Raw genomic sequence first — 15270 nt, 5'->3', positions numbered from 1 at the left:
TTATTGACCTTAGAATGAATTACTAAAAATAATTGATGAAGAAATATGTAGACCCAGATGGAATTCTAACTCCTTGCCAGAATGAAGAATTTCCCTATATTATTCAATATGTTGATCACATATGACCTTATTTCTCCAAAATAACTTCTTATTTGTTGATCATAATTACCAACAATGAATTTTAGTGCAATTGGCTAAGTTAAAACCCTTGTAATTATTTTCTACAAACTCCAGGCAAGAATTCGATGTATGGCTCAACTGGAAATGATATGATTTGCTAGAATAAAGTTTGAATTGCTGGTAAGATCATCCAAATATGCTCATAGCTGATGTAAAAGCCATGTAATTGTTGTCTAACCTTGTAAACTTCTGATTTTTGGCCCCCAATGGCCTGAAATGAAGTTCTTTGTGTGTCCAAATGTTGAATTAGTGAAAGGGTACATCTTGTCACCAGAGATGGAGGTTTTTGTCTCCAATCTGCTCTCAGATCTTTGTCAACCACGTTGCAAACCTGCTGATGAAAAGTATTCTCCAAAAAAATGAATAACATTAATGCCAAAAATCTTCGCGTGAAGCCTCTTTTCTTCCCAAATTCCCATGCCCAAGTTAGGGCTCCAAGATTCTATGATTCTAAATGGAATACTCCTCCTTGAGTGCTCATCCTTGAGGGATTTATAATAAGAGTTTATAAGAATAGCCTCTTTATTCAATTAAGCTTTATTAAACTCTTGTCTAGGTAGGCGTGCAAGTTGGAGGGTCACTTTATGATTTTAAGTTGTACTTTATAAACATCTTTTATTTATAAAGTCGCTTTTAATGTAATATTACCACTTAAGGTAAAAGTAACTTTATAATATAATATTACCATTAGTTCACCCTCCTTATAAAGTCACTTTATAAAATATTTATATTTTTAGGATAAAGAAACTTTATAACATTTTAATATAAAGTTCACTCTAATTAGAGCGACCAAGGCAAAAATTAGCTAAGTATGGGGCCTCCTTGCACTCTCCATCACCTCCTAACCACTGGATTCACTTGCGGAGGTGGCTAACAGGTGAAACTGTGCATCTAAATGACGTCCTAAAAATTGGGGATATTACACTTATAGATGAGAGATAGAGTATGAGATTATCTTATTATCAAGTGCATCGATATTGTTTGGGTCCACTTATTTATCCTAGATGACTAGTAGTGCATCATAGATAGCCTCATTATGATTATTTTTTACTAGATTTTTGCAAGTAATTATATGAACAAATATATTTATATATTTTAGTTTATTATACATCCATCCTTGGACATGCTAAATAAGGGAGAGGAAGGTTTCCTAACATTAGTATAGATGAGAATATTTATGACCACCCATGAATAAGAAAGCATTAGTCGATCCAAACCTTTTGTTAATTCTAAAACATTGACCTAGGAGCGGCTATAGAGATTACAACCACCTCATCAAGATGTGGCATTTCTAGCCTTACTAGTATTGTTCATTGGGTTGAGCACTTAAAACACTTAGACATAAGAGTAGCTATAGAGATTACAACCACCTTATCAAGATGTGGCATTTTTTAGCCTTACTAATATTGTTCATGGTGTTGAACACTTTTAACATTCAACTATGGCAATCCCATGTACTAGCATTTCAATATTTAAGCCCACATTAACCAGCTATGATCCTTTCATTTTTGTTGAGATAGTATCACCACATGATGTGGCATGGACTCTTAGAGAAGATTGTTTGTATAGGTTGATTACATGTATCACCTATGATTTATTATCGTGCATAACAGTTTATCAACATAGAGTATGGGATCACACTTGATGTTATATTGGAACATATTAGCCTTTATTATGGTAACCAAATAGACCATGGTCAAGCAAATATATGGTGTTCAAAGAGACATCAAGATGTTCTAGTTGATCCTATAGCCTCCACCCTCAAACTTCTTAATTAATTTGATGTGATACCAAATTTTTCACAAGATCATAATATTTTTTATAACACTAAATTAGCTCTAGATGTGTGTGTGTATGCACGCACATGTGTGTATGTGTGTGCATTTGTCTGTGCACAGCATGCGTGTGTGTGTGTGCACGCACGTGTCTGTGTGTGCACACACGTGTCTGTATGTGTAGGAGATATTAGCTATATGTGTGTGCATCTGCATCTGTGTCTGCATGTTCGCATGTGTGTGTGCGTGCACGTGCGCATGAGATAAGCAAAAGATCCAAGATTTAAAAAATGAAATGGATATCAACTTAGCATAACATTAGCAATCTCAATATGTGATGCTTACACACAAAGCACTATTATTCCCATCTTAAGATCTCATATACCAAATTCAAATAAGAAAGTGAATATCCAAGAATATCCAAATCAAATACACCAAAGTGTTGATCCCTTGACTACTTCATTTAAATGGGGGAGATTAACAAAAACAACAAACTAATTGTCCAAGATGAATCGCAAAAGATTCAAGATTAAAAAAAGGAAATGGATATCAACTAAGCATAACTTGAGCAGCCTCAATAAGACAATGTTTTTTCCATCTTGAAATTTCAAAGACTATTCGATCTCATGAATGTTATTAAAAACCTTCATTTTATTTTATTTCAATGTAACTTAGAGGAGATTGTCACGCCTACATAATACCATGTAGAAAAAGCTTCATGAACAAAGTGACAAATCTCTAATAGACACAAACATGAGAGAACATGGAGAATCCTAAAGGATATGCATAAGTATATACATATTCTTCATACTGATATTTGGTGATGCCAACTTGACCCTAAATAACATCAGAGTTTAACAACATACAATGGAAACGAAAGTCGATATTACAAATCTTCCAAGATACTTCAAAGCTCAAGCCATTCCCAAAGGCAATTTACATTTTTGTTTTGCAAAATAATGTGGCATTTATGGACACCATTCTTTAACCTTTTAAGAAAAAATCAAAACAATTTCCATGGTCCGCTTGCTTTAGAATGCAATACACAAACAAGAATATGAAAATGTAAATATTTAACTCTGATGATGTTTTAAGTCTATTAATAGTAATACCTTGTGTATGCACATTATGGTTTAAAGCTTATCAACGATAAGCATTTGTAATTTGGCATTCAATGTCTTGAATTCTTGCGAGGGACATGTCTGAAATTGAATATCAAAATAGAAAATGACACTAGAAAAATGTATTCTTGGTGTTATTCCCCATGCATTTCTGCCTTCCTCTTAGGAAAACCAAATGTCGCTAAATCATAGGTAACACTCAATGATAGAATTATGTGAATGGCCAGCAAATGAATTTGAAAAATCAAAATACATAGCATAAGCCTCAAGCATAGATGATTTAAAATCAAACTGCAAAATCTGCATCATCACCTCCAACCTTTTTTTACTACATTTTCTTATCTCTATGACAAGCTACAGCTCATTTTATTAATCATGATAATATACGATCAAAAATGCCTAGGTCATCCACAAAATCATGTATGTCCCTTCCCTTATTTGTCCATTTTGCATTCCTTCAATTTCGCAGCATATCCATTGTAAAAAGATTGAACTCTGTTTTAAGAAACAGTGACCTCATGCTTCTGGCTTCCAAAGAGGATAGCCGTAGTCTTTACATATATTGTGGTTAAGCATGAGATTTAGCATCCACATTCTATTGTAGAAATGACCAATTCATAAACATAGTTGCAACAAAGTCAGTGTTGCTATTGCCATCTAGAACATCCCAAGCCACTGCTCGTTCAAAAGCAACAGCCCTACCCTTGCCAGATACTCGAACACCTGCTGGAATGTAAGCATATCCCTGAAGAAAAGTGAAAAAACAATGCTCTTAGCCTCTAAAGCCACAAAAAAGGAATCTCAAAATGCCCAGAACATTAAGATTTATTGGTGCTGATTTACATAAAATATGAAGCTATACTACCATTGTTCATATCATTTCCACCTACCTGATTGAGGACTTGAAACAAGTCTTTGTATGCAATTTCTCTCTCACTTTCAGGAATGGTCTTTTCCCATGGGAGTCCTGGCAAAGAATCTTCAGTGGTTTCCAGCATTTGTAGACCTGCTTGATTTGCAAAAACGTACTCGGGAATGTTCTGGCAATCAGAAAACACCATTAGCAACAATTGCACTGGTTATATAGTTTGATAAGTAAAAGAACAAAACAATATTAATTCAAATAAAATGTATGAATGTGATAATGTTACTCAGAATCCCTCTTTGACCTGAAACAGAATGTGGCATACTACTGTTGAGATATCTTTAGGAGAATGGTAGTATGACATACTACTCTAGCACATCTGAATGTATTCTGAAATCTAAAAAAATACATCTGCCGCTTCAATTGTAAAAGTCATATTATACAAATGTTGCAATAACATAAACACAATTGGAATTTGAAAGTTCACAATTTTCAGAACAACTGGAAAGTTTGGAGAAGCAGATAGCCAAGTGAATAAAAGGTTTTAAATTTCACAAATGGTTTTTATGATCTCTTGAAATCAAGAATTAAAACATTTGTTATAGGATACTAATCAAATTTTCATGGTGGACAAAATTTCCTAACCAAAAGTTCCTAAATCTAGTGCTTTTGGGAAAAGTCCTGAATGACTGATGAAACTGATCTCCAATTTCTGCAAGCTTCAGATATGTTACATCAATAAACATGGGAACAAAAATCAACCAGCAACCAACAATTAGAAAACCAAAAGCAGATATCCAAATAAAATAGTTCAAAAGAAACATTCAAGCAGCTAGTAAGAAAATAATAGCCAAACAGGCACATGTGAATATTGTATTTAATTTAATATAACATGACAGACTTGTGGACTAATAATGTGGTTTATTTTTAAGGCTTTAAATTACAACGTGCATCAGTAATTTTGGGGTTCAGAGGAGAATGGCGAGTCCTGTTATTTACCTACATCTGTGGTGTTATCTTGTCTTTCCCTGTTCATCTTGTTGATATAATTGATTATTACAATGTAAAATAAAAAGGAAGGAAATTCTGGGGCATTCATGATCAAAGAACATTTATTATAGCAGCACGGTATTAATTTGGCCAGAAGATCAGAAAAATTACAAAGTAAATTTGAATATTCTATTACTTCAAAATCTGTTTCAGTGTAACTTGTACATTTGTGTTTAAGTCCTAATTTGAAATATTTAAGAAACAGATATTTGGAGCAATATGATTTAAGCAAAGAAATATGCCTATGCACAATTACCTTTGAAGCACAGCATACTATTGCATCCTGATGATTCCAAAAGGCTCTGAAAATAATTTCAGAATTTGCAGAATTCCCTGTTTTAAAGAGGTCCATTCCAAAGCAGCTCCTGTGATAAAAAGTAAGAAAGTTAAGTCTAAAACATAAAGAAAACACATGTCTAACAAGTATCTAAATGCCTTGAAGCGCTCTTATTTCTATCCTAGAGCCTTAGTTGAGTCCTGGGCTATATATACTAAATATATAGAAATTAGTAGCATACCTATATTTCTGCACCATTGTATAAACCAGCATTTTAGATTCTAAGCTGAATACATATGGCCTTATTGCCATCTGTGAAGTTCCACAAGCAGGCCTAAGCAAAAGGACTGATTTCTTGACAAATTCAAGAACTCTTTGAGCATAATGATGTGCCTTTAATGCAACAAGATCCCGTGTTTCTGCTTCATATGTCCACTGAAATGCTACAGTTAGTACAGATGAATAGAAGCAAACATCAAACTCTCCAGCAGTGTGTAGTCGACGTGCTTCAGGCCCACCCTCTAAGTGTGAGGTCAAATCTAAAGTCCGTGAGAGGCTGCATTGATCCTGCAATTACAACAGATCAGATTGTTCTATAGCCTTTTACATATATGCCAATCCAGACAAACTTTACTTGTCAAGGAAGATTACCATGTAATTGTTTATAGTTATTATACGAAATCCTGATGGCAGTAAAGGAAGGTCATCAGACAATGAAGAATCAACCGGTGCAAATACAAGTTGTGCCCAACCTCTAGATGTGTTCTCACCTAAACCATTGCATAGCTTCAGAAATCAACAAAAAAATTATATTAGATGCTGCATAATCCAATAATCATCATGACCCCACACCGTTTGTTCAAGGTTTATGTCAAAAATAAAGACTATTGTTGTTTGCTCAGTAAAAATCCACTCTAACCCTTAGGTAAACAAAAAAGCTTATATAAAAATACCTGCAAAATAAATGCTTCGTTTGATGCAATATCATTCTCTTGTTCAGAACTCTCCAACTTTATCAATTCTAAGAACTGCAAATCAAATTATCAAATTGCAAAATGAGAAACAGATATTACCTTTAATCTCAATTCAACGGAAATCTCTAATCCAGGTGCTTACCTCATCCTGGTTAGGCCGGGTCAAAGGCATGAAAACCTGTCTCGAATTATTACAGAAAGCTGATGTTTGTGGGCTTTCATGAAGGGGCCTTTTATAGTTGAATTCAAGTTCAGAATTTGCCCACTCAATTCGCTTTTCCCGCAGAAAACGGGCCAGTATTGTAGGAGATACTTCCTGAATACCATAATGCTGAGTTCATTAGTTTTCAGATCCCAACAATTACATTGCCAGGCTATTTTAAACACAACATCAGAGTGGATTTTTAACAGAGCCCAGAATACCATAAAATATATCCACAAATGATAACTCCAAATAAATTATTTGATATTAAAAATCTAACCAAATTTTTGAAGCAAATGTTCACAACCTGTAAAAGCAGGGAGGCTTTGACACACAAAATACCCATGTCTGTTGAGGATGGACTGTTTAACATCGGTATCTCATTCTGTGTTGGTTTACAATTTGACAAAGGTTTTATACATATAGCAATATCTCCCATTCCATCTTTTGATAACGAAATCCAGCCATCATCAGGCAATGCATTGACTGCCTCATTAAAGCCCCTGCAAATAATTTCTACACTCATTTTGGCATAAAACTTCAAATGTCTAGCTAAAGTAGAGAAGGTATATTTCACAAACAATCTTTGTTTCTAAGTTCTAACAAACAGTAAGACCTTCAAAATGCTTAGTCTCACCTGCAGAGGCGTTGACTAAATGAGCGTATGTCATATGGTTGTTGGATTTTCTGGATTAAGGCACTTGTCTCAGGTTGAATTATAGCTTGAAGATGACAAGATGCCTGAGGGATATGATCTATATTAGTAAGAAACCAATAGCGACCATGTAATAATAAAGAAATATATGCAATCAAATATGAGAGAACTATTTGTTATAAACATGTTCTCACCTCTAGTGTCATCTTCTGTACAAAGAATGTTGAAGACTCATATAAGGGATGCAGTAATTTAGGTACAGTAGAGGCCTGCCAATCCAAGAAACAAATCCATGAATACACTAACTATTAAATAGATATAAACCAAAGAATAAAAATAAGTGAACTGCAAACAACATACACCTTCAAATCTCTGTGGTCAACCATAATCACCAGTGCTCCTCTGCCTTGACAAGGTTGAATCAGGCACCCACTAGGTAAGATATCACCATGAACAAAGCTTTTTGACTGAGATATCAGAGGTGGGCCTTGTGCAGGAGGCAGAGATCTTTCACAGATCTATTATGTGCAAGTTTTGCCACAAACCAATTAAAAGACAGATTCATTGAGGATTTTAGCAGCAGAAATAAGAAAAAGGTCACAGAAGGTTCCTCAAAAGCACCAGCCATAAAACATTAACCGCACTCTCCACTTTTTTCAGATAAATAAGAATAAGGTCTGGCATGCATACCACAAAGCTTCCATCATCTAAATTTGAGGTGTATCGTAATGTATAAAAACTCCTTGGTGGTGCAAGAGTTGTTGGAGCATACATCTATAAAAAAAACGTGGATACACCAATAAGTAAAAACACTTCTTATTCCTAAAGACAATCTAATGCCAGATATCTCCCTATAGAAGAAGATATCAACAAAGAGCAACAACACCTTAACAGGAAACGGATAGTGGGCAAAGTATGAAATGTAGTTAGCACCTGTGTATATATGAATTCCACTATCTGTCCATTGGGTGAATGAAAAGTTCCCAGAACTTCCCTCTTCCGACAATCATAGAGCCAGGAGGATTCATCGCGCAATACTTCTACTACCTGAATGAAAGTACCGTATTAGTAACTTTCTCTTAACAATTATCAAATAATGCATTAAATTTTCTTCACAAGTAAATGAGTGCTACAACCAATCTATAAAACAAAAATCATGTAATTTCTACAAAATAGGGACTCTGCTCTGTGTAGATGAACTTTTATGAAATGAAAACCTGTCGCATCCCTGAACCTTCCTGAGAGTATGAGGATGACTATAATAAAATATATTAACTCTGATAATTCTAGAATGAGTATCAGAGGTTCAACATATGTATGAATTTAATATAGTTACAAAAATTAGGTAGTAAAAACAATATATAAATATACATTGTAAACTGTTAAGGTGTAGAGATGGGTGCTGCATCATAAGTTAGTTTGTTTCAAATTTTGCCAGCAGTACATGAGATGATTGAAGCTACAAACTCACAGTTCATTGAATGATTAACTTGGCCATTGTGACTTGAGAAATGTCATCAAACCCATCTGAAAATGTAGACTACTTGACTTCATCAAATGTGTAACAATTCCAGCTTTTGAGGGAGAGACAGCATTGAATTTCATTTTTGGTTAGGTGAACCCTTTTTAAAAACCCCTGGGATGATGGCTCTCTGGGGATTCACTGCCTGCAAATATTCCTTAGAATCATACCTGAGCCAGTGGTGGTAAACTCCTGCCAGACCACAGGCTAACCAACAGGAAAAGACAACATTGTAGACAAAGAATTTCAACTGGCAGGTGGACGACCAAGACGACGATGGCCTATAGGTAATATGCAGATGCCCAAACTGTTACATTACGTTCCACAGACAGCAAGTTTCTATAATTGGTATCCATTTAATATCACATAGTACACACCACTATAGACCAAATCAAAGGGTTCTTCTGATGGTAAGGCCACATCGTAAGCCTGGTTATGAGAGACTTTCAATGCAGAGATGATCTTTGGTTAAGAAATGGTTGTCACCAAATTCATGTCAATGAGTCCGAAAAACATTTCCCCTCCCATGCCTAAATTCCTCATATTGGAGGCTGATATAAATCTAAAGATCTCCCTAGTACGATTCACAGTCTAATTCTCCCTGGACTGAGTCAAGGAGGTCCTGATTCTGTGCCTCTGCTTCTGGGACACATTTTTTAGTTATGAAACTGCTTTGAGCACAGTGCATCTTAAGTTGCAGCACTCAAGCATTTGTTGCTCACCTGTGCAGGATTAAGCAATGATGACTTGGGTGGTGTTAAATATTGTTTTGAAGCCAGGTTACCTCAACGTTAAAAAAATGTCTTCTTAATAGCACACAGGGTTGATCATAAGGGTGGTGGTAACATTTTCAAGGATTTCCTTCATTTTTAATTTTATTCCATAACCATTGATCCCAAACCTTTTATTTCATGACAACCACCGCCTTGGATTTCTTCTTAGACTATAGAGATGGATGATAGGAATGAAATCTAAGTCAAATTCTTAGTATCAAGGCTTTATCGATCAAAACTTTGGATCATGTGTATTTGATCAAGTTCCTAGTTCAGTCTCTGTCTCACTGGTCAAATCTCCTCTTATTTTCACTTATTCTCTTTTTAACTTTCTTTTTTGAATCAATTAGTGTTCATTCATAGCATAAGTAATGCAATTCAATACAGTATCTCTTTTGTATTAGAAGTTGCCAATTTTTATTATCTTTGCTCTTCAGTCTTCCCTTTTTGCTTCAAACTTTCATCTCTATTTTTAAAGTCACTATCATTTGACTAGAGAAAAATGCATATAAGGAAAAATAATTACACCCTGGATGTCAAGCAAATAGATGTAGATATAGATATCTAGGAGGGTGAGGGAGAGATTTAGATTTCTCCTTCCTTTTACTACACCAAAATCCAAATATGTTATTATTGGTTGCTCCTTTAATTCTCTAGAATAAGAGAAGACTTGTAAATTCCTAATGATGCACAATGAATGTTAATGGTTGCCTTTAAATTCTAGCACATAAACCAAATTTTATAAAACATGTACTTAGTTGACTCAAGATATGAAAATAAAGGGAGTCATTTAGTCAATTGTTGAATTTAAATTTTAGAAAGGACGGAGTTAACTTTGTGATTATATAGTTAACCATACAACCATATAAACAACCTTGGGTAACTAAGTGATTAGATGTATGTGGCTAACAACAATATCAAGGTAGGTGTATTAGTAAGTGTGATAAATATAAGAATAAAATTATCATATATGTATGTATGTATAAACTTTTCAAACCTAATTTTACATGCAATTACACCATGCATGTATATATAGTCACTTTGTTTGGTTAGAAAGTTCATGCAATTTTTTTATATAATATTGACTAGTTGAAAGGCAAATGATGTCACTATTTATAATAGATTGTTGTTTCTTATCATTATGACTATGGGTGAGAACACGAGAAATAACATGACAAATATTCAAAATATTTATTTGATGGTGTGCATAATTTCAAATTAAAAAGCATAACAAACATTTAAAATATTATAATAACTCCATACATAAATAACATGAAATACATTTGCATTTAATGTTTAGTAATTATTTTTTAATTAGTTAACTGGCCAGGTCAAAGTGAAACACAATACCCTAGCAAACCATGGGAATTTAATATCAAAGTGATTTTCTCTCCTTAATTTACTCATAGATTATAGTAATTTCATTGAGCATTAACCAATAGAAGGGTGTTGAATCAAGGTGGTCTTTCAATGTAACACACAAAATGTACCATTGATCACATTTATTAATTCATTAAAAATTAAAAGAAAATTAAAACATGACAATTTTTATTTTCTTATATTTTTTAATTAATTAATACATATGATCAATGGTACATTCTATGTACTCCATAAATATTGCCCTTTCTACGAGCCTAAATTAAAGACTTTAGTGACTCAAATTGTTTTCAGAAAAACTAAAACTAATCCCCATAATTCAAACTAGCCTTTTTGGGATACCAACATTCTTTAATCATGTCTCCAATATGGGGAAATCTACATCAAAAATTATGTAACTTCAATTTAATCTTGTCCAAAAGTAAATATTGAGTTGTCCATCAATGGTTTCTTAAATTGAACAGAATTAATTACAGAGATAAAAAAAATTAAGTTTGGGACAAGACAAAAATTGAAGCAACAAAACTGCTCAACATTCAATAAAATATAAAACTTTGAAACATATATTCATTTTGCTTTTATGTGTGGGACATCAGATAATCTACCACAAGTTTGAAGGAGATTTTGTGCAACTTCTAGATGCAGTGTAACATATTCATACTAATGTCAATGTTATCATTAAAATACTTATTGCTACTATGATGTTTAGAGCCAATAACCATCGTGATGGAATGATGTGATTTAATAGTTGGTACTAGTCAGTTACCTATTATGGTCACACCTAGGCAGATTAATTTGTTATCATCAATCTTCTTCAAGCTTACAAGGAGGACGAAGATGATGAAATCCTAAAGCATACAAAATCAAAGTCACTTGTAGGGGAAGAGCACCAATAGTTGAGCATGTAAGAATAGTTGTGAGGTTTGTTGATACTTTTTGTTCCAATAATAGTAAAAATAAAAACTATTGTTTAAAACATAAAATATCAATTTTTGAGTCTTTATATATTAATAATTACAATGCATTGTACCAATAGTTGTGACTTTAAAGTTGTTATTGCTATGAAATGTACCATTAGTTGTAAAAAGCAACCAATCATGTGATGCCACATCAGTGGCACAAGTATAGGGGCCTCTTTTGGACGATTATTGGTCTCACTTTTTTTCTGGCCTGTTTTGGACACCTTGGCAAAAAGCATGCTGATGTGGCACCATACTTTATGATGTGGTCCTGAAACCTTAGTTATAAGAAGGGGACTTGCCAAGTAAGCTGCTGTAAAAAATTGTGAGTGATTTGAAATTTCCACATAGGATTTTGAGAAGCACGAAGTTAGGGTGCACAATTACTGGGTCCTCTCCCCTAATGCATGCTACATCTTGTCATTTTTACTCTTTTTGCGGTATAATTTGGTACTGCCAAACAAAAAACTAGAAACCAATCATTTGAGTAGTTATATGTTTTTCAATGTCCAAAAATAAGGCACTTGAGAGTATTTAAATTCTTGTTGGTAGTTCTTTTAACAAATTGAAAAACATATTTCTAGACATTCAGAGCTCACAGTTGATTTTTATAAAATGGTATAAACAAATAGAAACAAGCCATTTTTACAATCAAAACTTTGATGAGGAGCATCATTCATTTACACATCGCTGGATATAATTCTCACTTGAATGCCTCAAAAGGCGTTATGTGTGTCATTTCTCTTTCATAGATGTAATTTCTAATCAAAACACAAAGGGAATGAATATTAAGATGTTGTGTTAAGCATATATTACATGTTTGAAGGCTAGTTGATCCGTTCAAAACACTATGAAGGCACGCAGGAGGTATCTACTTGAGAGAAATATGGTGTTCTCAAAATTAAGTGAACTAAACACATCATTTAATACAATGGGGGCAAATGAAATGCAATAAAAAAAAATTCTGCATCTAAAGCAGAGACAAAAGATCCTCACTAATATTTGCAGAGAAATGATATTGTTATTCCTTCATTTCCCTATTAATTTGCCATCCTATTTAATTCCTTGAACAATGATTAATGGAAGTAATTTAAAACTTAGGTCCAACCTGGTGTATTCCTCAGATGTTTTTCAATGCGCAATCTTGCAAAATTGACGTGTTGCGCTTGGGTGTGCAAAGGCCATGAGGGCAGCACAACGCCACTTCCATTACTTTCCCCTCCGCCTTAGAGATATTCAACAATGACATCAATATGCAAAAAATAAATGGCCAAAATAAAATTTATGAAAATGATCCAATGGATAGAACTGCTGCAATCGTCTTGCACAACTTTCTATAAATGTGAACCATTGATTTCCAAAGTTATTCGATTCATCTCATATAGGGTACACCTTCAGTGTAAAAATTGCAAATCTCCACCATGTACAAAAATAACAGCAGCAATAAATGGTGCTGTACTAGCCACCAACAATCCTAGAATGGTGCTGAAGAAGCCACCTAAATGCCCTCAAAGGATGTTTCTGTAATAAACACCTATTCTCTCAGAAAATTGGTGCTATGGAAAACGCCAAAATAATCAGAATGTGTTATTGAAATAGCCACCTCAAATCTGTAAGGATCGACTGATGGAAGCTGCCTTAAAACAGAAACATGGCGCTTTGAAAGCTGCCACAAACAATGATTTCTGCCATGAACAAACTCCATTCCAATTTGCAATATTGAAGCTCAAACACAATCTCTGGGTGGTATTGCACAAATCTAAATAGGGGTTCCCATCTGCTAATCCAAAGATGGAATCAAGGGATTTCTGTCCTCCAATCTCCAACAATAGATGATTAGGATGTCAAATCTATTTGAGGGAATGAGATAATAAACAAGCATACATTCTTTGGTCAAAAGCCTTGTTTATATAGACCCTTGGCCCGCCAACTTCTGCCTCCAAAAGGAAACCTTTCCAAATTCTCAAGTGACTCTTTGATCACCACTTACGAGGAATAAATAAAAGATTTGTTTTAATTACAACGGCCTCCACTATAGAATCCACTTTATAAAGCATTTTAAGTGGTTTCTTTATGAAAACATAAAAAGCATAACCCGCTTAAAGGTTATAAAATCATTTCTCTGTTACCCCAAGTTTCCGGGATGAGGATGGCAGGAGACGGCAAGACGAGTTTCCAGGACGGCAAATTTTTTTGCCAATTTTGGGGACAGCGGGGGGACGACAAAGGGGATGGCTATATAAAATATAGGGAAAATTTAAAATATATAAGAAAATTTTAAATGTACATATGAAAAATAGATAAAGCATGTATATATACATTATATTCATATGAAAACATGGATAAAGCAGTTAATGATACCAGATTTCCACAATCCATAGCTTAATATATCTCTCACTTTCTGGATTAGACTGTGTAACAGTTTTTTGTATCAACGTTTCGGATCACACTCCGTGATCCATCATCAGGTATATGTACATTATAGAACCTTAACATACCACATTTGTGTTCAGAATTCATTGTCAAAACTCAATATGCATTCATAATTCAGAATTCATGGTCAATACTCAATATGCATTCATAATTCAGAATTCATTGTCAATACTCAATATGCATTCATAATTAAAAATTTATTGTCAATATGCCAGCACTTGTTTGCATGTAGTTCATTGTTTCTTTCTGGTTGGAGGATATTTTGATAGTCTTCCAGTATAGTTATGACCTACAACCGCTTTTTTATGCACTACAAAGTTTTGGGTGTTTGTGAAATTCATTACCAAGCTGTTATTCATATTTTTGATTGCTTTTGGCTATGATTCAGACCTGTTTACCATTCATATCAATGAAAAGTCCAAAATTGCAGACCTGCAACCACTTTTTTACGCACTACCGAGTTCTAAGTGTTCATAAAAATTATTACCAGGCTGCTACTCATTATTTCTAAGTGCTTTTGGAAGTGATTCAGACATGTTTACCCATCATATTAGTGACAATTCAGTTTTACAGACCTATAATAAAATTAAAAAACATGTTTTTTTGAGCATTTGAGTTTTTTTTAGTTTTTTAAATGTGCTGGGAAAAGGGGAACGGCTGGCCATCCCCGGGACGGTTAGGGGATGTTCACAGACATCTCCAACCATATTGGGGACGGGAGGACGTGCCCTTTGAGAATCACTACGTCCCCAAGTTTCCAGGACATTTCCCACAGATTTTGCAATTTTGGGGTCCCCAAAACGTCCCCGGTACGGGGATGAAGGATTTTAGCCCGGGTAACGTAGAATCATTTCCCTATTATTATTTCCCTAAGCCTGCAGGAAATGGGGAATGGTCTTATAGATCCTCATGGAAAATTATTGCAAAGGGGGACATGACAGATATCCAGGATCAGTGACATACTTTTCTTCCACTATGGTCAAACAATGAATGGTTTCATGAAATTTTGTTGTACCATTCACAACCTGCTTTCTTTTCACGAATCCTCCCTACTCTTGATAGATAATAAGCAAGAGAAGTTTCAACCTACTCAGCATGATTTCTGAG

The 15270-nt window shown here is 34.3% G+C and overlaps 1 protein-coding gene across 3 annotated transcripts in view; it reads right to left on the bottom strand.

Annotated features, from left to right (window-relative positions):
- Nucleotides 1-3025: 3025 nt before the first annotated feature.
- The window catches only part of LOC131032655 (homeobox-leucine zipper protein ATHB-15), a 39029-nt gene continuing 26784 nt past the window's right edge, over nucleotides 3026-15270 (bottom strand). For all 3 annotated transcript variants that reach the window (XM_057963690.2, XM_057963692.2, XM_057963691.2), the window contains 13 exons: nucleotides 8033-8146; nucleotides 7790-7873; nucleotides 7462-7617; nucleotides 7294-7368; nucleotides 7082-7185; nucleotides 6752-6947; nucleotides 6385-6558; nucleotides 6222-6296; nucleotides 5920-6054; nucleotides 5510-5835; nucleotides 5248-5356; nucleotides 3967-4116; nucleotides 3026-3821 (listed from right to left, as the gene is read on the bottom strand). In XM_057963690.2, the coding sequence (XP_057819673.2) occupies nucleotides 3672-3821; nucleotides 3967-4116; nucleotides 5248-5356; nucleotides 5510-5835; nucleotides 5920-6054; nucleotides 6222-6296; nucleotides 6385-6558; nucleotides 6752-6947; nucleotides 7082-7185; nucleotides 7294-7368; nucleotides 7462-7617; nucleotides 7790-7873; nucleotides 8033-8146 (1848 nt within the window). In that variant the 3' untranslated portion in view covers nucleotides 3026-3671. The remainder of the gene's footprint in view (nucleotides 3822-3966; nucleotides 4117-5247; nucleotides 5357-5509; nucleotides 5836-5919; nucleotides 6055-6221; nucleotides 6297-6384; nucleotides 6559-6751; nucleotides 6948-7081; nucleotides 7186-7293; nucleotides 7369-7461; nucleotides 7618-7789; nucleotides 7874-8032; nucleotides 8147-15270) is intronic.

The sequence above is a fragment of the Cryptomeria japonica genome, chromosome 11, assembly GCF_030272615.1.
Source record: "Cryptomeria japonica chromosome 11, Sugi_1.0, whole genome shotgun sequence".
Taxonomy (NCBI): domain Eukaryota; kingdom Viridiplantae; phylum Streptophyta; class Pinopsida; order Cupressales; family Cupressaceae; genus Cryptomeria; species Cryptomeria japonica.
Note: the sequence above shows the minus strand (reverse complement) of the source record. Positions and strands in the feature narration are given on the sequence as shown.